Source organism: Aspergillus brasiliensis, assembly GCF_001889945.1.
Source record: "Aspergillus brasiliensis CBS 101740 unplaced genomic scaffold ASPBRscaffold_16, whole genome shotgun sequence".
NCBI lineage: Eukaryota > Fungi > Ascomycota > Eurotiomycetes > Eurotiales > Aspergillaceae > Aspergillus > Aspergillus brasiliensis.
In genome coordinates this window covers 318,931-342,506 of record NW_027137457.1, presented here as the reverse complement: position 1 = coordinate 342,506, position 23,576 = coordinate 318,931, and the positions used below count along the sequence as shown (strand labels likewise).

Here is a 23,576-nt window from a genome sequence, read left to right as displayed (position 1 = left end):
GAAATTTCATTTTATATTATCCTCTGATCTACTACAATTCATCGAGTTCTTTTTTTTTCTCCCACCAAATAACACGTCCACTGCCTGCCCGTACCCACAGAAATATATACTTCTACTCCTACCACACGAACTATCATCGCACCCCCAACACCCAAACATGATTATGACCTTCCAGTTTATAGTACTAACCCTCTCCAGCACACAGGCACACCCAATCACCTCCACAAAAACAAAACAACATCAAAAAGAGATAGAAACAATGTGCCTAACCCTAACAACCAAACACCCCCTCTGCGGCTGCCTCACCACAACGACCTTCACCCCATGCCGCCTCGTCCCCTGGAACCGATGTCTGCGACGCGAGATGATAATAGTAGAGGGGACACGTCGCCGAGGTGATCTTCTCTGCGAAGTATGCAGGTGCAGCGGGACATTTTCCGAACGACGAATGAACCGACTATACACTCTGATGGGATGCCTTGAGGGATTTGACTCGGGTATTGAGTTTGATTGTTTGGATATAGAGGAGGATCAACATGAAGAGGACCACGGGGTTGAAGAGATCGGCGGGGTTGTTCATGATGGTCACGGGAAGTTGGTTGTGGATGATTGTTTACTGGATGATGAGGAGGAGGAGGAGGAGGAGGAGGAGGAGGAGGAGGAGGGCAGTAGTGGTTCTGAGGATAGTTGTTTGGGTGGTGAGGTGGTTGGGGATGGGAGTAGTGAGGAAGGGGTTTGGTATGGAGAGGAAGAATATGGAGAGGAGGAAGAATATATAGAGGAGTCGTCAGAAGAAGAACTGGTGGTGCTTCGGTGTGACCTGAGTAGAGTTTGTGATTCGATTGCTTCGTCGCGCGTTTGTCATGGCTCGGGGCTGGTGGAATTGGGAAGGGAGAAGAAGAGGAGGTTTGGAAGAGGGAGGCTACGGGGTCCTAGGAGGAGGAATACAGCTGATGAGGAGGCCATGGAGATGGATATGGCTATGGCTAGGGCGAGGGTGGAGGATGAGCGGATCTCTATCTCTACGTTCTCGTCGGGGTGATAGTAACTATGATTGTATTCGTAGTATTTCTTAATCAAGTCAAGCCAAAGTCATTCCATGCATGCTTCTTCTACTACTAAAGTAAAGATTATAACGCTGTGTTGAGTCGCTCAAGACGCGATGTGATGTTGTCGATGATAGCCGATCTACAGTGTCTCATTAGTATACGATTCCCCACATATGGCAGCTCAAGGTAAGACGTACTCTCGTTCCACCATCAGCATAGCATCCGAGATCTTTTGCTTTTGTAGTCGCAACGACACCGAAACACGAGGTTGAGCACCACCCGGCGACGCTGGACTGCCCGGTTCAGCGGGGATGGGCGACTTGACTGCGAGCGTCTTGGCCTCGCTGAGGAGATCGCCGGCAATCTCCTTCACCTATGAAGTTGTTAGCATCATGCTTATTTTTTTACATTGAGAGACACTTACGGCAGCGAGTCGTTGTGTCAGGTCGCCCTCGCCCTCTGGCTGATCCACAGACTCCGACAATGTCTCAACCTCAGTAACCCACGACTTCTCCTTATCGCTGAGTGGACGGCCACCGGATTTCAGGACCTTGTTTCGCAATGCTTCGTATCGCTGCACCAGCTGGGCCTGCCTATCCTTCGCTGTCTGCAGTCGCTGGTCCAGTGCTTCTCCGCTGCGTGACCCCTCCATCCGTTTGCCATCTTCACCGATTTCGCTGGACACGCCCTTGACTCGGTCAGCCACGTCAGCGAGCTGTTTCAGCTGATCACGCATCTCGCCCTGCAGACGCTCACAGCGACGGAAGAGGTCTGAGGCGGCGCGCTCGAGGGCGTTGGTGTGGGCGGACAGGATCCGGTGCGCAGCTGCAACAAGGTCCAGTGTGGCAGGGGACAGCCGAACTTGTTCCTTCAAGGCCTGGCGTTGACGGTGCGGGACGTGTTTGTCGATGAAGAACTCCAGAGGGGGCTCCGCGTAGAAGATGGCGGGGACTTGATATGGAGGCCGACGAGGTGGCAAGATAGGCGACCCTGGGGCTTGGTCCTCCGGATCGAAGATATGCAGATCGGCGATGGAAGGAAGGACCTCTGGTGCGTCCAAGATGGCAGCGTGAGGAGTAGAGGAGTGGGAGGTTAGTAGTAAGTATCCCAGGTCATAATCGTAGTACACCAATGCGGCTGGCAGGTGGCCAGTCAGGTCTTTTGCGCCTGCGGCATTGCCATCGACCTCGAGAATCCGCTCTCTCAAGGACGCGGTGCCTTCGCAAAGAACCTGCAGGCGGAAAGAGCTGCCCGCGGTGTCTTCTGACTGTAGCTCGGCCTCAAGCCTCTGAACCCAGGAAGTGAGGGAGATGTAGGTGACGTTGTTGGTGTTCGTCACGAAGAAGCTGTACCGCGAGTAGGCATCCTTCGTGAAAGTAGGCCAGTTGTTAGTCGACTGACGCTCCTCCCTCATTGTGTCTAAGGATTCCACGAGCAGAAGATCGGATGGCTCAGAGACAGGCGTGCTAAAGACGTTCTTCTTCGCCTTAGGGAGCCATTGTCCTTCAACGCCATCAAGCTCGAGACAGATATGGATCCTACCACTTCCAGTCGAAAGGCAGATAACTGTGGCGGATAAACGGTCATCTCCGCTCTCTTCCAGAGCGCGCACTTCCTCGCCCATCATGAGGGCATCGAGGTCGACCTTGGCACCGATGACCAGGATATCGCAGAGGTCCAGGTCGTCAATCTCATCTCCCGTATCGAACCGGAACGGGCCTTGCAACCTGGGGATCGCGCTGGGATTGGCTGGGCGTGTGAGGATGTCTGACCCAGAACCCGTCTCCGAGTCAAACTCCGTATGGAGAGGGTCCTGGTTATCAATTTCGGCCAGCCAGTCGTACTGCTGCCGGCACGCAGTCAGGTCATCCGCATACTCGGCAGGATCCTCCTCCAAGGCAGCCAGCTTCGGAACAATAGCCGCAGTCAACGAAGGAATGGTAGTTGACGGCGCGCGCCACTTGAAGGGCAACAACGGACACAGAGCGTAGAGATCGCCCGGTCTCATGGCAACCCACAGCGTCATGGGCGCCCATGCGTCCTCGCGCTCATTTCCGCTGCCTCCAAAGCAAGCAGACGCAACCTCCATATCGATAAAATCAGCTGAGAATCCCTTGTTCTTGCCGAATCCCGACGGCGCAAAGTCCTGGTCCGATGAGGTTCCATCTACCAGCTTCCTCAGGTCAACAGCCAAAGTTGGACGATCAAACGACCAGTGATTGTTCCGATCCAATTCCCACACTCGAACTGCAGCATCTGCCGTGATGGTCACGAAACAACCCCCGAGGTTGGTGTGTACACCCAATGGATGCCATAGCGCCGACACCACAGGCGACTCGGGGATGACGTGGGTGGTCGGGCCAAGCTGGTACGATTTCACGCGGATGGGAGAGTTATCTGTTCCAGACAGGTGCGAAGGATCAGGTAGCACGGCAATGAAAACAGTGCGATCGGCAACAATGGCTAGGAATGCGCCGTTTGGCGAGGGGATCAATTGACGGATTTTCTCGAATACAGGAACATTTAGAACCTAGACGGCATCATATTAGCTCCACGAGCCGAGTAAATAAGCATCGATAGTCCTTGTCCTACCCTGTACTGCACGCTGCGATCCTCAGACTGCTGCTTGTCGTTCGACCTGGCGTTGTGCTGCCATTCGTCCTTCAGTCTGGTCAGGCTGGACCAGCGAATCTGGTTATCCACAACGGTAAACAGCTCATTCCCCCGCTTCGCGTGAATGCGCGTAGGTCCCGAATAGACGACTTCCTTCGTTCCCTGGGTATATTCTGGTGATTTAGAGCCGGAGCTGGCAAAGATGGAGGCGCCGGGCGCCGGGCGCGAGAGCCACGGCGGAGTGTAGCTGATGACTTTCGGCATATTCGTGGGTAGTGTTTTTTGGCAAACAAGTTGAGATTGAAAAAGCTTACAATCTCATCCTGCACTTGAAGCCAAATGCGAAAGGAAATGGAAGAAGCCGAAAGCACGACGCAGAGGGAAAGGCAATAAACAGCTTCCGTCGGGGAAATTTTGGGCGGAAGCTGAAGCTGGATTGACGAAGGGCGGCGCGCCAAGAAGCAAGACTCCCGTAGTTTGTTGCTTCCAGCTTCCCGACCTGATCGGATCTTCTTTGCAGACTCACTACCTCTCATTGTTTAGTGGACTGCGCTCACATCTTTTCTCGGCGTTAATTGCTCTTTTTCGTTTATTCAGTTTCTTGCTTGACTCAGCAAGATGAGTACCCTCGTTCACAACACCGTCGAGCGCCTGGACCGGCCGAGTGCCTACTATCTGGGCAAGGTGAGCTTCGTCTCCAAGGCTACCGGACTATTACAATGCTAATAAATGAACCCTCTCTAGAACAAGCGGCGCAAGTTCAGCCACGATGAGGTCGAAAAGTCCGAGGATCCCGTTGACAACCTGAAGGATGCTACCACGCTCTACGTTGGCAATCTGTATGTTATGGGGTAATCGCCTTTGTCAAGCCATCGCTAACGGTACAGTTCTTTCTACACTACCGAGGAGCAGATCCATGAGCTATTTTCCAAGTGAGCAAGGAGGACCACCGAATGCGCTATCGACGAGTAATGAGCTGACGGAGTACAGGTGCGGCGAGATTAAGCGGCTGGTCATGGGTCTTGATCGGTACAACAAGACCCCCTGCGGATTTTGCTTCGTCGAGTATTACACCCACCAGGATGCGCTGGACTGTCTGAAATACGTTGGTGGCACAAAGCTGGATGAGAGAATCATCCGGACGGATCTGGATCCTGGCTTCGAGGAGGGTCGGCAATACGGGTATGTATATGGTCGGAATTCTTGCAGGTACTGGCTGCTGACGCTGGTAGACGTGGTAAATCGGGTGGTCAGGTCCGTGACGAGTACCGGGAGGAATACGATCCTGGTCGTGGTGGCTATGGACGTGCCTATGCGGACGACCAGCGACGACGGGAGGAAGAGGAGTACGGCAAGGGCAAGTAAAAAGGTAAAAGACAGAGATATTCAGGTTGGCGCAAAAACGGCGTTTTCATATGTACAATCTATTTCTATCATTGCTAGAAAGGCATTCAAGAAAGAAAAATTTACATCCGATACCCCCAACGCTATGCTTCATCAGCCACGATGTTGCCCATTATGTGTGATGCGCTGCTTGTCTCTTGCGCACAGATTCCTCGACCTGGCGCAACCACCACGCGTGAATGCGGGCGTCGTCAGTCAGCTCCGGGTGGAAGCTTGTTCCAAACACATTCCCCTGGCGGACAGCGATAATGTCCCCCGTCTCGTCATCGGCGTTGATGGGCGTCCCCTGGCAGGCCAATCTGGCAGCCCGTCCGGGTAGAGCTGCGAGGACCTCCACACTATCTGCCATGGCTTGACGAGCGGCCTCGTCTTCTGCCTGGCGCGCCGGCGCAATGACAGTTTCTTCGCGCTGGGCCTCGGCCACCTGCTCGCCCTCTTGGTGGGGGAGGATTTTCTCCACAACGGGGGCACGAATAAAGACGGCGGGGAAGGCGGGCTGGTTAGCACCCAGGAAGGGCAAGTCGAGAGGAGCCTGGAAACTCTCCGTCTGTCGGCCAAAATGATTGCGGTTGACGCGCACGTCTAGCCCACCGATCAGATCCTGACCACCTTGCTTTGTCCGGTTGGCCGATTCGGCAAGGAGAATCAGACCGGCGCAGGTACCCCACGTAGGCCTCCGGTGAACCCTAAAGATGCCAATTAGTATAAGCATAAAGCGAATATGCGGAACATTGATCAGACGTACTTGACAAAGTCTCGCAAAGGCTCCAAGAGGTTGGACCTGGCGGCCACAAGGGCCATGGTTGTGCTTTCGCCTCCGGGCAGCACCAGCGCATCGCATCGCTCGAGTTCCTGCGGGGTGCGCACTTCAATGAACTCCCATTGCGAGGCGGAACTGCGGTCTTTGGCGGGCAAATCGGCGGCGGCCGACTTCAGCAGCTGAATATGCTCGTAGAAGGCGCCTTGCAAGGCGAGCACGCCGACGGTGATGCAGCCCATGGCGAAGTATAGATTCCGAGTCAGTGGCGGCAGCAACAGAACTATGACTCCAAACTCTCTATACTTTAATGGATTTGGAGGAACGCCGCCTTATGTCAGCGGATCAATGACGGACCGCTTATCAGCACGTGCTGCCCCGCGTTCAGCCTCGGACGTTTACTTTGGGGATATTGAAATTCTAGTTTTGGTATCTTCTTTGCTTTGCAGTGATTATAAGCTGGTTGCGGACCATTTTGTAGGATTCTCAGGGTTATCATTGGTACATCTGCATATCAGAATGTATCAATGACCCTCGTGGAGGACCAAGCCACCCCCTTACCTCACCTATCTCACCTCCGCATAGACGCCCGAATCTCCTCACATCAGCACATCTCACTCCGTTGAATATCACCACCAACACCACAACCACAACAACAACCTCATACACAACTCCAATCCACCCAAAATGTCGACTCAATCTGATTCCAAACCCACTCTAGTACGATGGTACATCGACACCCGGCCCCTAACCGCCACCTCCAGCGCCCTCCCTCTCCTCCACACCCTGCAACCCAGCGAACAACAAGCCATCCAGAAATTCTACCACCTCAAAGACAGACACATGTCCCTAGCATCCAACCTCCTCAAATACCTTTTCATCCACCGCACCTGTCGCATCCCCTGGTCTCAAATAACCATCAGCCGGACCCCGGCCCCGCATCATCGACCCTGCTTCATCCCTTCCGCGACACTCCTCTCCTTATCGAACAACTCTACCCCAATCCCAGCGGTAGAATTCAACGTCAGCCACCAGGACTCACTGGTCGCATTAGCCGGCACTACCATCCCACCGAACGCCAACCAAACACCAACAACAGCAGAAAAGGTGCAAGTACAAGTAGGAATCGACATCACCAGCACAACCGAACACCTCCGCTCTCCACGCAACCCAAAACCACCCACCCGCTCCGCATTCCTCGAATACGTCTCCATCTTCACGGAGATATTCTCCGCAAGGGAGCTAGGGTTGATTAGATCGCTGACGCATCCTGTTCATCATTATTCGGTTTCGTCAACGGAAGGGGTGGTGTATAGTTATCGGTTGTTTTTTGCGTACTGGGCGCTGAAGGAGGCGTATATTAAGATGACGGGGGAGGCGTTGTTGGCACCTTGGCTACGGGAGTTGGAGTTTCTGGATGTGAAGGTTCCGGATGGGGATGGGGAGGTGTATAAGGGTGTAAGGGTGGAGATGAAGGGGAGGGAGGTCAGGGATGTTAGGGTCGAGGTGGAGGCGTTTCAGGGGGGGTATTTGGTTGCTACGGCTGCCAGGGGGGGAGGTGTTGGGAGGGTGAATGGTGGTGAAGGGGAGGATGTGTGGGAAGGGTTGAGAAGGATGGATGTTGAAGGGGATGTTAGGGATTGTGCGGAGGGGAGATGTGCTTGTTTGGAATGAGATACTTATCTACGATTTATGGGTATGTGAACGATATAGTTACGACTGATTTGGGTAGGGTGGTTTGGGTGTAGGTATGTCGGTCTAAAAGCATTAGGAATATGCTCTATATACACTCTAGGGAAAACACTCATGGCCTCGTCATGCAATGGCCAGACCAGATAAACTCCAAGACAAGGTATTTAACCCTCACCAGTTTTCTTTTAACTGGATTGTTTCCCACCAGTCGTCTCTCACCCCATCAACATTTATGATTATGATGATGTTGTTGTTGGTCTAGCATACCCTAACCAGTCGGGGTATCCACTCACTCTCTCCTGTTCTCGCCAATTCAAGCATTACTCGTGTCGTGCAATCGTAGAAGACGGGAATAACAATAGCCAGCCAGCCTGCAAAAGCTGATCCGCTTATTCTCCCTACAGCTCCACCGCAGTGGACTTGCCGTTCGCGGCAACCTTCGACTCAATTTCTTGGTCGTCCTTCTCGGCCAGCTCGAGCAGGGTCTTGAGCATGGACTCGCGCGTGGACTTGGTCAGAGCGTCGATGTCGGCGGTAGTAAGACCCTCCGTGCTGATTGGGGGCAGGACTATATTCAATTAGCATTCCATGAATTCACATTTTAAGGGGAGGAAGGGATGGGGGTATATACCCTTGATCTTGATCGTGCCCGGCTCGAACCTCGAGTTCCGTGGAGATAGCACGTGGGAGTAGTTCTCCGTAACAACCGGGACAATGGGCACACCCGCCTTCAGCGCAAGATGGAACGCGCCCTTCTTGAACGGCAACAGCTCCGGGGTATCAGAGTAGCTGCGCGTGCCCTCGGCGAAGATAAAGACACTCTGGCGATGGTTGCGCATCTCGTCGGCGGCACTATCAAAGGCCTTGACGGCTGTTTCGCGGTTGGCACGATCAATGAAGACGGTGCGAGAGAGCGACATGAACCAGCCGAGGAAGGGGATATGTTTGAGGGACTTCTTGGCCGTGACACTGCAATACGGAGGAAAGATGTAGCCGAGCATGAGCACGTCCAGTTCGGACTGGTGGTTTCCGATGAACACGGCGGGCCGAGTGTTGAGGTGCTCGGCGCCTTCGATGATGTTGAACGTCACGCCGGTGGTGTAGCGCATGACCCACTTGAAACTGCGCGCGGTGGCCCATTGGGAGATGCGGCCGTAGCCGGCGAGACGGAGCACAATTGACGCTAGGACGCCGTAGGTGGCGCAGAGGAGAAGGGAGCCATAGGCGGCGAGGCACCGGGCGACGAAGGCGGCGCGGGGAACTTTCTGACCGAGGGCGAAGAGGGAGAGCGTGAAGACGACGAAGGAGCTGATGCCCGAGGCGACGTAGGAGAAGAGGGACATGATCGTAGTGGTGAGGAGGAGGACGTTTCAGGTGGGGGGAGAGCACCGGCTGATCTGCGTCAGGAACGGGGTTAGACGGGGACTTTATAGTCAGAAATGGCGGGCTCGGAGCAAATCTAACCTGGGGTTCTCTGGGGAATGCGGGCTTTGGGGATGACGAGGTCAGGCGAGAGGGCCGCAAAGACGGTGCATGACCCGGCGGTAGGAGTGGTGGGAGGGAGGGAGGGAAGAAGCGGAGGTGGACTAGGAAGAGGGACGCCGTGGGGGAAGAGAAAGGATATCGAGGGATAGACGGAGAGAAAGACTGAGTCAGGGGAAAAAGAGAGGGAGATCTTCGCGGCATCCAGTGAATCCCAAACTCTCGTCTTTCTCTCTCAACGGATTTGGGGATTGGATTTCCGCCGATTTCTGCCGCCTCACCGCCCGTTGGTCCGCCCGTTGGTCCGCCCAGCACCAATTACTACTAACATTGTGAGCAGTCAAGCCTAGTAGTCAACTAACATCATTTGTTTCTAGTCTCTACAATAGTCGTGTAGACGATGTGGGTATCAATGTGCTAATAATAGCTCGATTATGCAGCCGGCTCGGACAACAGTCTTCCAAGAAGATATGTTCAACTCCGTCGTCCGGCCTTGTCGTCCTTCCCAGCCTCCCACGCTAACATACAGAATCCAATCCAGATGCCTCGACCCTCACGAGGCCTGGATGCACGCAATGCCAGTTCTAACCAACCCACCGGCGAACGCCCTCGTAATGCTGATGCTGGTGACAAATTCAACCCAGAAAGAGAGAGAAAGAGAAAAGAACAAACGCCGCTCCTCGCCAATAGGGTTCCAGGGTACAAGATGGGTCCACTGAGAAACAGGAACCCGTCGAAGAAGTACACAGGGGAAGTAGGAAGAATAGTAAGAACAAGGGAGAAAAGGAAATCATGCCATATCTTCGTCATCCTCCTCATCATCGTCCAGGGATTCCATGGCATCCTTGATGTATTGCGCCGCCTGCAGCAGTTAGCCATGTGCGTTCGAGTGTCGACGGTCTGAGACTTACCTTGGGATCCAGATTCAGAGCAGTCGTGAAATGCTTGATAGCATTGGCCTTCTCATGCAACATCTTGTAGAGTTTACCCAGCAGATAATGCACGTTGGCCTCATCGGGTGCCATATCCTTTAGCACCTTCAACTCGGTCAACGCCAACTTGAGCTCTGAAAGCTTCATCAGGACGCGAGCTTTGCGGAAGCGAGCGAGAACCGAGTGAGGTGCCAGCTGACAGGCCCGCCCATATTGGGCGAGAGCCCCGCGGGGGTTGTTCATCTTCTCCAATACCAGTCCGATGCAGCAGATGAGCACCGCGTTCGTCGGATTGATGTTGGCGGCATTGCGGAAATGCTGCTCGGCAAATTCGAGCTTGCCCATCTTGTCGTAGACCGTACCCAACCCGTACCAGGCGTTGTAATGGCGACTGTCAGCACTGATTCCGTGTCGATACGCATCGAGCGCCTTGTCGTACTCTTCGTTGGCCACGTATTCATGTCCTTGCAGGGTGAAACCGTACGCAAAATGAGGATCAAGTTGTGTGGCCCGCTTGAAGCACTTCAGAGCCTGGTCATGATCCCGCTGGTGGGAAAATGAGTTGCCAACAGCGCACCAGGCCTGAGGGGAGAGACGGTCTGTTTCCATGAGCTCATGCGCCAGATATGCCAGCTCGACGTCATTCTTAAGATGCCAGAGCACCGTTGAGTAGATTTCCATATCCTCCAGTCGAGACGGAGCCATGCTTTTCACCCGGACAAAGTATTTCTCGGCTTCGGAATACATCGCCTGCTCGTAGTATGCTCGCCCAATTTGAGAAAGAACCCATGGGGTCTCCCGCTGGCCCTGAGACAAAGCCGCGAAGATCTGGGTGGCTTCAGCGCAACGATAGCGACACAACGCAAAATATCCGGACGCCAACTTCGAAAACAATTCTAATAGCCATGTCAATGCCTCCACAGCTTTGGTCCGGTCAAGCGAAGGTCCTCTCGACGAGGTGTGGTGCGTCCCATTGGATGCCGAAGTGGGTGGGCGGTGGTCCTTGGTCTCGCCCTCATGCGTGTCACCGATGTGTTTTCGATTGCCGCTGACGACCCGTCCCACACTAGGAGCGGTTGCGGTTCGACCCTTCGCACCGGTAGCTCTAACCTTCTTCAATTCTCGACCATCTTTCGTCCCCAGCGCGGTACTAGATAGCTTGCTCGTAGTAGGCTTAATTTGGTTGAAAAGGCGGACGCTCCGCCGTTGCGGCGCGCCGGGTTCGGTGGGTTGCGGTGCAGAGTGAGCAACTGATCCAGAGACAGTTCGCTTGCGGTCACCCACACGGACTCCGTGTGAAAGCTCTCGCTCCGTATAGGATGTAGCCGGCTCATCGGGCTCATGCTTAGTTCTGGTCCGGGGCCGGATACCCGTGGGCTTCATCTTTGGTGGGGAGTCCATGCCGTGATCGGCACTAATCGTTTGTATTGTTCGGTTCTTCCGTGCGGGTGCCAAGGGCGGCTCCAAAGGCGCGTCTGTCCGGTGCATGGCACGGTCGTCCGACTCACTGCTTTGGCCACCAGGCGTTTCGGTCCCTTCTCGAAATGCCGGAACTGCTGGTGTGCCAGTGGATGCCACGCTGACCGTGCTGCCATTCAACTTCTCCCAAAGGGCGGAGCTGCCGTGCGAGCCGACTGCCTCAGTCCGGGACGTCAAAGATGTAAAGGGATCGGTGCTCGAGTTCAGTTTCGGTTGTGACTGCAAGGGTCCTGCGGAATGTGCTGCCTTTTCCGAAGACACATCCAAGTCATCTTGTGAGGATGACGCTAATAAAGCGTTGAGTTCAGGCGTCATCTTGAAGATATTGGGGACGCGAATATTGACCCCTTCGAACAATTAGCGACAGAATCCTCCCTATCCGCTTGGGATGCTCACCGGTCTCACACAACCCCAAGAAAGCGTCCCACATGAAGGGGTTCATCTTGAGCGCGTCGACATAGCATTCAACAGCCGCATTGAGTTGATTATGTGCATGGAATAGCTTGCCCTGTAGACACAGCACTGCTGCCGCATCGGGTAGATGTTGCCTGCGCGTTTCGCTGTGTTTGCCTGGGACCGGGAAAAGAATATGTCAGCTGTGATCAACCAAGAAATATGGTCGCATCCGCTTGCGACAAGCGGGATATCATAAAGGAATGCTTAAAAGAGCGTACCCCAGTGATTCTTTGTGGACCAGAGCCCTTTGCTTCGTTCCAACGCCGTGATGCCTTCAGGATACTTCCCCAGATCCAAGCACGCCTGGGCGAACACATACGCGCAGCCCAGGTGAGTGCCCCGCCATCCAAAGTTCTTGCTGTAGTCGTATGCTGCTTTCACCTGACCGCTCTGCAGATGGCACAAGGCGAGTAAATATGAAGATTCCGCTGCTCGGGGTTCGTATGCGTGCAACCGACCGGCCAGAAAAAGCGCATTACGGACGAGGTTGTTATCAAGATGGTAGTATATTAATTGCCTAAGTTGGCTCGATATATGTGCGGTGGAAGGTGACATGTTGAGGTGTGGGATTCATTCAAGGAGGGGGAAAGAGAGGAGGGGGGCGATATCAAAGGCGCTGCAGGAGATGAGGCGGTATTGACGTTCGTATTGGGAACGGCGCGAAGGGAGCTTGCGGAATCAGGGAACAGGTGAGCGACAGGTGAGGTAGTTGATCTTTTAACACCGAACCAGCATGGGTGGAGTAGAGAAATAGTCCTTATGGATTGAAGAACACTAAGAAATGTGAGGGGGGGCGTCGCGTAAACCGGATTTGAGGCAACGACGACGTGGTGTTTCTTTCAACTGTATAGATAGGGAACAGGGAGAGAAAAAAAAAAGACTGTTAGATCATCAACACCCGTCAAAACAATAACCCGTAAAGTATATCGCCTGGCTAGTTCGCGCCCGATGGATCGCAACGGGTTTCTTCTGGATCTCCGCCACAGGCCAGACTAGTCGAGAGGGTGGTTGAATGCGAAGCTGTGGCAGAGCGAAGGGAAAGTGGATGACGTCCGGACGACTCGTGACGCCGTGTTGGCCCAGGAAGGTGTCAAAGGGAGTCAAATCGCATGTCGCGACAAGCAGACAGCGAAAGTGGTAGACACACAATATACGCGGCAGAAGGCCAAAGCAGGCCGAAGGGGGCGATGCGGGAAAGTCCGACAGAAGTCGTTGTTCACGACGCCTTTTTGGCGATGTTTTGGAGCAGCGAATCTGGCGGAGCGTGCAGTGGCTGGTGAGAAGGCGGAGGGCGGCTTGGCTGGTTGTGGTGGGCAACGCCATTCCTATTCCATGCTATCTATCTAGCTAGTTAGTACTTTGCTACAACGGTTACTCCCACCTTCACTACGGAGTACTACGACTTACTATCGATCTATTTCTCCCCGATCATGCAACCTGCTTATCGCTAATCAATTCATTCACTGAGCGGATCATCGCTCTCTGTCATTTCCACCAACCCCCCCACTAATTACACTCTACTCTGACTTGCATCCCGCACGCGACCTGCATCATCGTCATCCGATCATACCGAACTTCTCTTCTCAACCACCATCATTACCACCACCACAATCAACCATGGCTCAAGTCCGTGCACCTAATCATGCTTCTGATTACTCTACAGCCTTGAAGGAACTAACCAACGCCCTCAACAGAAAGCCGCCAAAACCCTCGCCGCGCGCAACGCGTCCCTCCTCACCCGCACCCACCTCATCAGTCTCGCCCTGCACTTGCTCTTCCTCACTCTTCACTGGCTCTTCAACCGTCCCCGCTCCCTAACCCCCTACTTCACACTCGCCTGTCCTACTCTTCTCATCGAATTCTACCTCGAACGACTTGGCCGCCCGGCCTACAACCCCGCTGATGGATCCCTCCGCTCTCCCGGAGAGGATCTTGGAGCCGCAGGACTGACGGAATACATGTGGGACGTGCTGTACTGGACATGGGGATGCATTGGTGCTGCCTGCTTGTTTGGCGATCGTGCCTGGTGGTTGTGGATCGTGGTGCCGGTGTATTCCGTGTGGTTGGCGTACAGCACCTTTATGGGGATGAAGAGTGGATTGGCGGGGATGGGAGGTGGTGCGGGTGCTGGGCAGGAGCAAGGAGGCGCGGGCGAGAGTAAGAGGCAGAAGAAGATGGAGAAGAGGAATGCGAGGGGAGTGCAGTATCGGTGAAATTGGGTGCATGATATTTGGTGCACTGGTGGAGGTCCTGTTTGGGGATGATGCATATATATACGGTGACTACTACGCATTGCGCGGATTGGTTTCACCATTCTTCAAGGTCAAGGAAACTGTATTTTAATGTGTGTGAAAATAGATTGGACACGAGATGAGCGCTTCCAAAACATAAAAAGTTTGGTGCCGGAGGGGCACGAAATTGATAAAGCACGAGTGGCCGTTACAAGAAAGTGAAGAAGTAAGAAAAAAACCAGCACATAGTACACAGCTAAGGTGGTGTTATAGGGGTTCGAATCGAAGCAGAATAGAAAAGTGCTATATCATGACGTACAAATCGTGGGGAAACTATGTGGGGAATATCATGGCCGACCTGAGATGGTAAGTCAAGCGAATAACAAGAATGTTTTGGGATATCAAATCATAAAAGGATTTCCAAGCAACAGCCAAGCCCTGTCTGTCTTGTCGCAGGTTACAGCTCATCTGCAGTGCTGTCTTCACTGGCTGGGGTTGTTTCAGGGATGATGGTTTCCTCAGCCTCGGATTCAACACTGCTGGCAGTGGAAGCCAGAGTTGCGGAGTGCGACTCGGCGCTATCCATGGATGAGCCCCCTTCAACCTCTTCTATCTCGATGTCCTCTGAGAGTGACTCTTGTGCGTCTTGTGCGTCTTGTGCCTCGTCGTTGTTGTCCTCATCGTTAACAATAGCACTAGACTCGAAGACTGCTGCGGATGATGCATCCGAGGCGTCATCCGCTTCATGGAAAGGTTCTTCTTCGGGTTCCGGGATGGGGATACTTGAAGCATCTGCATCGACATCACTGAAGTCGTCAGAAGCGCCGTCAGATGCTACGGAGGGTTCTGGGGCTGGCTGTGGTATGCCGTAAATTGAGTGCAGTTTGTTCATGATCTCTGCAGCGTAGGCAGAGTCTTTGTCCACCAGTAGACCCGAGATAAGATCTGCGACAGCTTGTTGTTGCTCAGACGACAATGGAGGGCCAGAAGCCTGTGGTACTTCGGCTTCCGGAGGAATTTCCACATTAGCCGCGGCTACTCCCCATGCTGCCTTCAAGTCATCAGCATCCTGGGTAATGGGTTTCTGGTCTTGGTCATTACCCGAAAGACCAGTCGACTCGTATTCTGATGACGTTCCACCATTGACCCGAGGAGAAGCGTGTTCCTCGTCAGTTGCCATACTCTCCTCGTCGTCGTCAGACCCGTCGTTCTCAGCCCGAGAGGCCGCATCATAAGCAAAGATAGTGCCATCCGGACGCTCAGCATCAGCTGTTTCGTCTGCCGGAGCAACCTCATCTGCAACTGGCTCGGGGGCACGGCTAGGTTTAGGCAGTGAAGGCGGAGGCTCAGATCTGGTATCAAAGTCATCGCTGGCTTCCCTGGCGGCGATCTTCCACTTGCCAACGTCCCTCAGCCGGGTTAGCTCTTTGGCGGCGGCCTCAGCAGTCTCCATTCCATGCGACAAGATCTCGTCCGCTACTGCTCGGGCTTCCTCGAGCTTCGCATGCTGAAGGCCAAATTCCAGGAACTCGTCTTTCCATTCCTCGAACTGGGCCTTTAACGCATGGTACCTAGCCCAATCCTTGTAGGTGACACCATCCATCCAGGCCCAACGCATGCCGACCTCTTGAAGTCCGAGATCCCGGACGCTATCCAGAACATCAAGCGTCGAGTTGATTGCGAAAGAAACGCGCCTGGTAAGCTCTTGCTCGAACGAATTGCGCCACTCACGAAGTGCGTGAGCACGATCCCGGATAGACACTGCGGCTTCTTTGATGTTCCCAAAGAGCTCATTTGTTGCCGCCTGCTCTTCCTGGGGCACGTCTTCTTTTGGCAAGGACTCGGCTAGGTTGTTAATGTGACGCTTGAGGGCTATAAGCTCGTTGTCAACAACGGCCTCCAATGCGGTCGCCAAACTTTCTCCGTGTGCCCGTACCCCGCTCGAGATGAATCCGTCGACAATGTCTTGCAAACGTTCTTCAAGATCCTCGAGTCCCTTCTCCGAAGCAATAGCGAACTTTTGTTGCCAGGTGCGCAGATCAGACTCAATGCTATTGCGCGCTTTCGCAGCTTGTCCTGTAGGCGACAGAGTAGGCGTTGCGGTGGCTTGCTCAGTTGTAGACGACGTCGTCAAGTCGTCCACCTCAGTAGCCTTTGGTGCAGTAAGAAACGATGCTTGCTGAGGTTCACTTTAGATGAAAGGTTAGCACATGAAGTTGATTTATTACAGCGATGAAGCCCTACCTCTCCACTTCCTCCGCAACCTGTCGCAGCCTCTTCTCTTCACGGTAACTTGCCAGTCGTTCTCCGATCTTGACTAGCTGAGGTTCGACGTTTTCCGAGTAGACCCCGGTGACTCTGGGCCATAATGTGCTCTGAATGAAATATAGAGCCGCAGACCATGAGTTTCGGGCATAAGGTAATACGGTCGTTGTAAGCATATCCTGTCCCGTTGTATAGGTCTTGCCAATGAAGGGCCTATATTTCGCGCCGAAGGGGAGAAGGTAATCTCCATATGCAGACTTTATCGCGCCGTTGGCTTTGTGGAAGGTTGGCGACAAGGCCGCCTCGACGTTTTGAACGTGGGGATATACTTGGGACTGATACAGGCCATTCGCTTTGTCCTTAGCGGACTGCAAATGTGGGACTGCATTCGTTTCCCATTGCTGCTGTGCATATAGATGCGCTTTATCCAAGGTGGGCGCCCCGTATCTCTCATATCCGTGCTTGACGACGCGCGAAGTGGGCGCGTAGACTTTCTCATTGAGAACCTGCACGTATGGGCGCGCTATATCAACATATGGCGCGCCATAAGCGTCGTAATACGGCATCACATGAGGCTCGACGTAGGAGCGAGCAACAAGGTATGGCTTGCATACTCGCGGTGAGGAATCCGTAAGGTCGGAGAGCTGAGAAGGGCAGCGCAGGAACGGCGTAAGAAGTGCATACCAGATACAGAGCCTGTCAAATTGATCGCCAGATTAGAAGCGGTTCAACTCCATAACGCGGTGGACCGAAGATCCCGGCCTAGATTTTGAGTAAGACTTACCGCGCCACCAGTCCTACTGTCCACCGTACAGTTCCTCGTTTCCTTGAATTGGAAGTGTTGCTCCTGGATTTTGTTACCCGATCAACCCCATCCGGGACATTGCTATTGTCCGGAACGGTCATCATAAGTTGTCCCCGTCGTCAACGGGGGGTGCCGCTCGCTTCGAGTCCGGCGGGCAGAAAAGTGAAATTCGCGTCGCGTGTCCAATTCGACGAAGATGGTAGATGAAATGAATCAAAGACGATGAGGCCTAATTTATCTCCTAAGCATTGCCGTAAATTCGGACAAACTCAAAGGCCCAGCCAACTCAGAGGGGGAGATGAAAGGGTCTTAGCAACGTTTTCCGGAATCACAAGCTGGGATCCTCGAAGCGCACGCGACGATCAATTCCCGTCTCCGTCTTGGCGCGGTCGAGTTTTAGAGGGGTAATGCCAGTCTGTATCCTGGCGGGAAAGGAACAGACAGTGTCTCGGTATATATCTAGAACGGAGGGGGAGCGAGGCTGGAATGACGATGGGTGCTCTGTCGATCACAGAGTAGATCTCCAGTTGTCAACAACACGCTTGCTGGATTCAGGGAACAACAACAATAGCCATAGTAATTAGCCTTTATCGCAAGGAGCTGTGAGGTCATCGGTCCCTCGGTGGCACTTCATTTTACGCCCTTACAGAACCTGACGTGCAGATCTAACAATTGTTCAGGAATGGAGCAGCCCCTCACCGCCCCAGTTGGTACCATACCGTATTATCACATGACCAGGGCGCGGTGGGAAACGTGCTGACTCATCCCATGTTGGGGGGATCAACCAGTTCAAGTGAACCACAGCTTTGGCTTGTCTTTCGCCTTTCCCCCGGCTGCTTTGCATCTTGCCACATACGCCTCCTACAGAATTCCGCCTATGGTTGGACACTGACGTGTATTTTCTCCTAGCAGCTCCATTAGAAAGTCTCAGTGGAGGGGAAGTGTATCAAAACGCGAGAGAACCCCCTGGGGCAGTGTCTCCGTTCTCATCATTTCACTTTCTCGGTTCACACGTACCTGTTCGTGGTGCTATAAGCCTTTCCGAACATGATATCTGATTGCCGCTGCTGAGGACGATAAACTCGTCGAATCGACGTCGATCGCGCGAAATGGAGTTCCCCGAGGGCTCATCCCGGGATTATACCCATTCTACCTCCTTCCCGGACCTGATGAATGACCCGGCTTATCAGACGAACTATAAGGGGAAGGAGAGGGAGTTTGAAGAACCAGACACTTGTCGCATATGCCGTGGTGAGGGTACCGAGGAAGAACAGCTCTTCTACCCATGCAAATGTAGCGGGAGCATCAAGTTCGTTCACCAGGCATGCTTGGTAGAATGGCTGTCCCATTCCCAGAAGAAGCATTGCGAACTTTGCAAAACGCCCTTCCGCTTTACGAAGTTATACGATCCCAATATGCCCCAGAATCTCCCTGCTCCGCTTTTCCTCCGACAACTACTAATCCATAGTTTTCGTACTGTCGTGACATGGCTGCGGTTTGTACTCGTCGCGTTCGTCTGGCTTGGGTGGCTACCATGGTCCATGAGAGCAATTTGGAGAGCGCTTTTCTGGCTTGCTGATGGCCGCTGGTCGGGCGCGGACGCTTCCCAGCAATCGTCGCCCGATCATCTAGCCCAGGTTGTAGCAAATGGAACGGCTTCCATGAGTGCGGGAGCAGCTACCACCGCATTAGTGGGAGCATCAGATGTACCAGCCGTGCAATCACCAGTATCATCCATGTTCAGTTTCTCATCAGGCGAGCCGCTACTCCTCACAGTTATTAAGAAAGCTTTCTCTGCATTGTTCTTCCCCGCAATGTCGGGTACCGGTTCGCTGAGCACCAGCCCGTCAAATGTGACGGCCGGATCATACAAGCCTCGGCGCCCATCATGGCTGTCCGATGTGGAGTTTCTAAACACCCTGACGCCATCACCCACGATCAATAACATTCTTATTGATACCTTAGAGGGTCAACTCATAACATTATTGGTGGTCATTTCATTCATTCTGATTTTTCTCATCCGCGAGTGGGTTGTTCAACAGCAGCCCATGGCCAACATCGCGGAGGGTGAGCGGGAAGCTGCCGTCCAGTTGATTGCGAATAACCGTCCAGTGCAGCGCCTTGAAGAAGTTCAGCCAGAGCCGCGCGCGCCCCAGCCAGAGGATGTACCCCGCGATGAAAGTACCCATGAACATGTCGAAGATATCTCCAATCGCGCAGACGAAGGACGGCTTGGCTCTCTGGCTGAGTCTGAGTCATATCGTGTACATTCATCATTTCGCGATGGTGGCTCGACCAGTTCTAGCGACTCGGATACCCAGGGAGCTAGTACGTCACAGCGTTTGTTCCGGCGTAATAGTGACAGTGAGGATGAATTGAACCCCTTGTCCCTTGAGCACTCGACCTCCCACGGCAACCAGGTTTGGCCCGGGGTGGAAACATTTAGGGATCTCTGGGCGCGTGGCCATGGTGATCCCGAGCAGGTCCTCAGACTCGTACGAGAGGAAGGGCGCCAGGATGAGCTGGGCTGGATCGTCACGGCAATGACCAAGCTTCAACGGAACGATACCATGCGCGCTTCTTGGAGGCGCGAGTCACCTCTCCATGAGGCTGCCAGCTCGGATTCTTTCGCCGATCAGACGGAAATGCACAGTGAACCCAGTTCAGCACGATCACCACTTTCGGAACCCTCGTCATCAGCGGCCAGTCGTCAGCCCTGGGACATAACTTCGGTGTCCAATCCGCTGGGGATTGACGGGATTAGTGATCGGCAAGACCGTGAGTCTACTAATGATGTCCTCGGCTCTAGTATTCGTCCTATGGGCGATTCTGAAGTGCCGTCCGATTCGACGCCTTCCGCCGACACGGGTATTCAGTCTGATCAGCTTCCGAGCGCCTCCGCTTCATCCAATGCGGTCACATCGAATGCTGAAGAGCCCTCAGAAAATGCTGTGGCTACACCGCAAAATGATCAGGCAGCGCCGGCTCCCCCGAAGAACCTGGTTGCGAGACTCTTTGATTGGTTTTGGGCTGATCTTCAAACGCCTGATCAAGGTCAAGATCGTCCACAGGATGATGATCACGTAGTTGAGGACCCTGCTTTGGAGGCGCCGTTCGTACCCATTCAGAACAACAGACGCCTTGCCAACGATGCCGCTCAGAATGTCCAAGCAATCGCCCCAGATTTCGGCCTCGATGCAAATGACGCTGATGCGGTCGAGGAAGGGGACGACTTGGAGGGTATTCTGGAGCTCATTGGCATGCAAGGTCCGATTTTTGGTCTTCTGCAGAATGGAGTATTCAGCGCACTCTTGATCTCCTTTACCGTGGCAATTGGCATCTGGCTTCCCTATCTCTGGGGTAAAATCGCCCTTGTACTCCTCGCAAACCCCGTACAGCTAGTCTTCGGCGTTCCCATGACTGCCATATCTGTGTTCGCAGATGTAACGCTGGACACTCTTATCGGTAGCTTGGGCTATGTAATGTACTGGCTGAGTCTGATTTGCAAGGTGTTGCTGAGTCCCTTCGGTGCCTTTGTTCCATTGGGCGAATGGATTCCGCAGACCAAGTCCGTCACCAGTGCCTCGTTGTCCCTCATCGACGCCAGTAGTCACCGGTTACGAAATGTTCTTCAGGCTTTCTTTGTCTTTCACGAATCCGACGTGCCTATGTTTTCGGTTCTTTCCCATCAAGCTCTAAAGATCCACAAAGCGCGCATCGCAGCCTTGGCTCATTCGGCCTTCACAATCGGCAGATTCATCCTGCACGACTTCCCTCTTCGAATTGTGTCTCATGGACTCGTGGGTACCTTCTCAGTCGATAATGGTTTTGACGGTTTGGGCCAACTGCTACTCCAGGCACGGGACCAGGTCTACGATCTTGTCCATCAGCTGCTCTATACCTCGAAGGGCACAAGTTGGTTCGGTTCAAGTGTGAGTGGCCCGGCTTCGGCGGGCATCACAATCAGTTATGATCTAGCTGTGTGGGATACCAAAGATCGCGTCATCGCTATCTTTATGGGCTACCTTCTTGCGTCGGCCCTCGGGCTACTATATCTGCGTTTCACCAATATGCTTTCTGGTGGCGAGCGTGGACAGAGAGTTGAAGGCATTGTCGCCGAAATCCTTCACCAAGCCGGTGGAGTGATGAAGGTTATCCTCATCATCGGAATCGAAATGATTGTGTTTCCACTGTATTGCGGCTCGTTACTTGATGTTGCACTGTTGCCTCTTTTCGAGAACGCCACGATTGCCTCGCGTCTAGAATTCACCTCCTCGTCCCCCCTTACGTCACTTTTTGTGCACTGGTTCATTGGAACGTGTTATATGTTCCATTTTGCGCTTTTCGTATCCATGTGCAGGAAGATAATGAGAAGCGGTGTACTATGTATGTTCTATCTCTTCCTCCTTCGCCGAGCTTCTGCTAATATTTATGGCTAGACTTTATTCGCGACCCAGACGATCCGACATTCCATCCGGTGCGAGATGTCCTGGAGCGCAACATCACTACACAGCTGCGGAAGATTGCATTCAGTGCCCTCGTGTATGGCGCACTGGTCATTGTCTGCCTGGGTGGCGTCGTATGGGGAATCTACTATGCCTTCGACGGTGTGCTTCCCGTGCATTGGTCCGCTACTATGCCTGTCTTGGAATTTCCCGTGGACTTGTTGTTCTACAACTTCGTCATGCCGCTTGCCATTCAGTCGATCAAGCCATCGGACGGTCTTCACAATCTTTATGATTGGTGGTTTCACAAGTGCGCTCGCTTCCTGCGTCTGACCAACTTCTTCTTCGGCGACAGGCAAGTCGACGAAGAGGGGTATCATGCTCGTTGGACTTGGTGGGATGTCTTTTCAGCCGCCAAGGGCGATCCGGAACACCCGGTGGTCGATGGACATCCGCAAACTGACGACCGTGAGAAACCCTCCAGTGTCCACTTCGTTCGTGACGGACGGTTCGTACGGGCACCTGCTTCGGATCAAGTCCGCATCCCTAAAGGCAGTCAAGTTTTTCTCGAGGTGACCGAGTCTAACGAGCGGGTTGACGGGGCACCAGATACGGATCAGGGTCTCCATGGACGAGCAAATGACATGTTCACCAAAGTTTACATTCCACCACGCTTTCGGACTCGTATTGCAGCCTTCATCCTACTGATCTGGGTGTTTGCTGCTGCCACGGGTGTAGGCATCACCGTTGTTCCTCTGATCATTGGCCGAAAGGTCATGTCGTCCACTTTCCCTCACCGGCCGCTCAACGACGTGTATGCCTTCTCCACGGGCACATCCATCGTTGGTACTGCTGCCTACATCCTGTACTATTGTCGACCTGTCCTTGCTGCGGCGAAAGACCGGTTGAGCCCTTACCTACAGTCCCCTAGGGAAGCTTGCATCGGTGTCATGCATATTTTCCTCGATGCGGCTCGGATTACATATGTTCTGGCCACGTTCGCGGTGCTCCTGCCGTCCCTAGTTGCGCTTGTGATGGAACTGTATCTCTTAGTTCCGGCGCACACGTATGTTGGTGGCACCCAGGCCCATGTCATCCACTTCATCCAGGACTGGACGCTCGGAGTGCTCTATGTACAAATGGCCGTCAAGTTTGTCCTGTGGAATGCTGCCTCCCGTCCGGCGGCTGCATTGAATGCGATTGTTCGAGACGGAATGCTGAAGCCTAATGCTAAAGTGACTACGCGGGCAGTTCTGCTCCCTGTTATGCTGCTGGCCACGCTTGCGGTCGTGGTACCACTGATCCTTGGGTTCAGCATGAACGCCACGGTATTCTCATCCACGCCAGAGGTGCAGTCCAAGGTGTACCGGTATGCCTATCCAGCCACGCTAGTGGTAAGTCTGATCGGATGGCTTGTGTACCTGGTACGGCGGCAGGTGGAGATTTGGCGAGTCAACATCCGGGACGATGTCTACCTGATTGGGGAGCGTCTGCACAATTTCCGCGAGAAGCGGGCACGGGATGTCGGGGTGCCACGGCGAGTTATTACCGGATAAGCGACCCGTTGTTGCCTGCAGCCGACCGACGGACGTTGCACGCTTCTTCTTTTTTCTATTTTTCTTTTAGTTTCTATGTATACCAGTTGCCAAAGTTCAATAGACGTATTTTAAACAGCAAATATGATGATTAGACGTGATTACAGTTGTGTGTCGGTTGGATAGCTGCCTAGAATGTGGTTGTTGTGGTGCATCATGGTAGGTTGCATATACCCCGTCGTGATAGACCCAACAAGGGAAGTCAGAAGTAGCGAGCTAAGCTAGAGGTTGAAGGGTCGGTCAGTGTGACCCTGACCCTAGTGGGGCTCGTGATGTGTTTCAACTACAGAACCTTCAACCATAAGCATGATGGAAATATGTTTCTCTGGTTGCGTATTACTAGACAGTTAGTAGATCGATACTTGCAAGAT

At 53.5% G+C, this 23,576-nt stretch overlaps 10 protein-coding genes across 10 annotated transcripts; 5 read left to right on the top strand and 5 right to left on the bottom strand.

The window, feature by feature from the left end:
• Positions 1-157: 157 nt before the first annotated feature.
• Positions 158-1,042, top strand: ASPBRDRAFT_34254 (uncharacterized protein; the record flags this gene model as incomplete). Its single annotated transcript, XM_067623208.1, has 1 exon — positions 158-1,042. The coding sequence occupies one exon, from the start codon at positions 158-160 to the stop codon at positions 1,040-1,042; it is 885 nt and encodes a 294-aa protein (XP_067474653.1).
• Positions 1,034-4,068, bottom strand: ASPBRDRAFT_47943 (uncharacterized protein). The gene is made up of 4 exons (XM_067625986.1): positions 3,642-4,068; positions 1,474-3,579; positions 1,247-1,422; positions 1,034-1,188 (listed from the first exon to the last, which is right to left on the bottom strand). Exons 1-4 carry the CDS (start codon positions 3,924-3,926, stop codon positions 1,131-1,133), a joined length of 2,625 nt encoding a protein of 874 aa, XP_067474652.1. The 5' UTR covers positions 3,927-4,068; the 3' UTR covers positions 1,034-1,130.
• Positions 4,069-4,280: 212 nt separating this feature from the next.
• On the top strand, positions 4,281-5,027 carry ASPBRDRAFT_58956 (nuclear cap-binding protein subunit CBC2; the record flags this gene model as incomplete). The annotated part of the gene is made up of 5 exons (XM_067627979.1): positions 4,281-4,346; positions 4,407-4,501; positions 4,550-4,594; positions 4,653-4,844; positions 4,895-5,027. 5 exons carry the CDS (start codon positions 4,281-4,283, stop codon positions 5,025-5,027), a joined length of 531 nt encoding a protein of 176 aa, XP_067474651.1.
• A 151-nt stretch (positions 5,028-5,178) lies between these two features.
• ASPBRDRAFT_135754 (pyridoxal 5'-phosphate synthase subunit PdxT) lies at positions 5,179-6,065 on the bottom strand (the record flags this gene model as incomplete). Its single annotated transcript, XM_067618724.1, has 2 exons — positions 5,179-5,752; positions 5,812-6,065. 2 exons carry the CDS (start codon positions 6,063-6,065, stop codon positions 5,179-5,181), a joined length of 828 nt encoding a protein of 275 aa, XP_067474650.1.
• Positions 6,066-6,510: 445 nt separating this feature from the next.
• On the top strand, positions 6,511-7,497 carry ASPBRDRAFT_200113 (4'-phosphopantetheinyl transferase family protein; the record flags this gene model as incomplete). Its single annotated transcript, XM_067621398.1, has 1 exon — positions 6,511-7,497. The coding sequence occupies one exon, from the start codon at positions 6,511-6,513 to the stop codon at positions 7,495-7,497; it is 987 nt and encodes a 328-aa protein (XP_067474649.1).
• A 208-nt stretch (positions 7,498-7,705) lies between these two features.
• Positions 7,706-9,224, bottom strand: ASPBRDRAFT_341276 (1-acylglycerol-3-phosphate O-acyltransferase SLC1). Its single transcript, XM_067623194.1, has 3 exons — positions 8,980-9,224; positions 8,147-8,912; positions 7,706-8,083 (listed from the first exon to the last, which is right to left on the bottom strand). Exons 2-3 carry the CDS (start codon positions 8,856-8,858, stop codon positions 7,914-7,916), a joined length of 882 nt encoding a protein of 293 aa, XP_067474648.1. The 5' UTR covers positions 8,859-8,912; positions 8,980-9,224; the 3' UTR covers positions 7,706-7,913.
• Positions 9,225-9,787: 563 nt separating this feature from the next.
• ASPBRDRAFT_135951 (anaphase promoting complex subunit bimA) lies at positions 9,788-12,419 on the bottom strand (the record flags this gene model as incomplete). Its single annotated transcript, XM_067618746.1, has 4 exons — positions 9,788-9,859; positions 9,909-11,755; positions 11,805-11,978; positions 12,083-12,419. 4 exons carry the CDS (start codon positions 12,417-12,419, stop codon positions 9,788-9,790), a joined length of 2,430 nt encoding a protein of 809 aa, XP_067474647.1.
• A 1,062-nt stretch (positions 12,420-13,481) lies between these two features.
• On the top strand, positions 13,482-14,077 carry ASPBRDRAFT_200110 (SND2/TMEM208 family protein; the record flags this gene model as incomplete). The annotated part of the gene is made up of 2 exons (XM_067621397.1): positions 13,482-13,490; positions 13,559-14,077. 2 exons carry the CDS (start codon positions 13,482-13,484, stop codon positions 14,075-14,077), a joined length of 528 nt encoding a protein of 175 aa, XP_067474646.1.
• A 475-nt stretch (positions 14,078-14,552) lies between these two features.
• On the bottom strand, positions 14,553-17,269 carry ASPBRDRAFT_135963 (uncharacterized protein; the record flags this gene model as incomplete). Its single annotated transcript, XM_067618750.1, has 3 exons — positions 14,553-16,284; positions 16,340-17,056; positions 17,145-17,269. The coding sequence occupies 3 exons, from the start codon at positions 17,267-17,269 to the stop codon at positions 14,553-14,555; spliced, it is 2,574 nt and encodes an 857-aa protein (XP_067474645.1).
• Positions 17,270-17,888: 619 nt separating this feature from the next.
• On the top strand, positions 17,889-23,305 carry ASPBRDRAFT_78513 (E3 ubiquitin-protein ligase SSM4). The gene is made up of 2 exons (XM_067629418.1): positions 17,889-21,551; positions 21,605-23,305. Exons 1-2 carry the CDS (start codon positions 18,275-18,277, stop codon positions 23,164-23,166), a joined length of 4,839 nt encoding a protein of 1,612 aa, XP_067474644.1. The 5' UTR covers positions 17,889-18,274; the 3' UTR covers positions 23,167-23,305.
• The last annotated feature ends 271 nt before the right edge of the window (positions 23,306-23,576 follow it).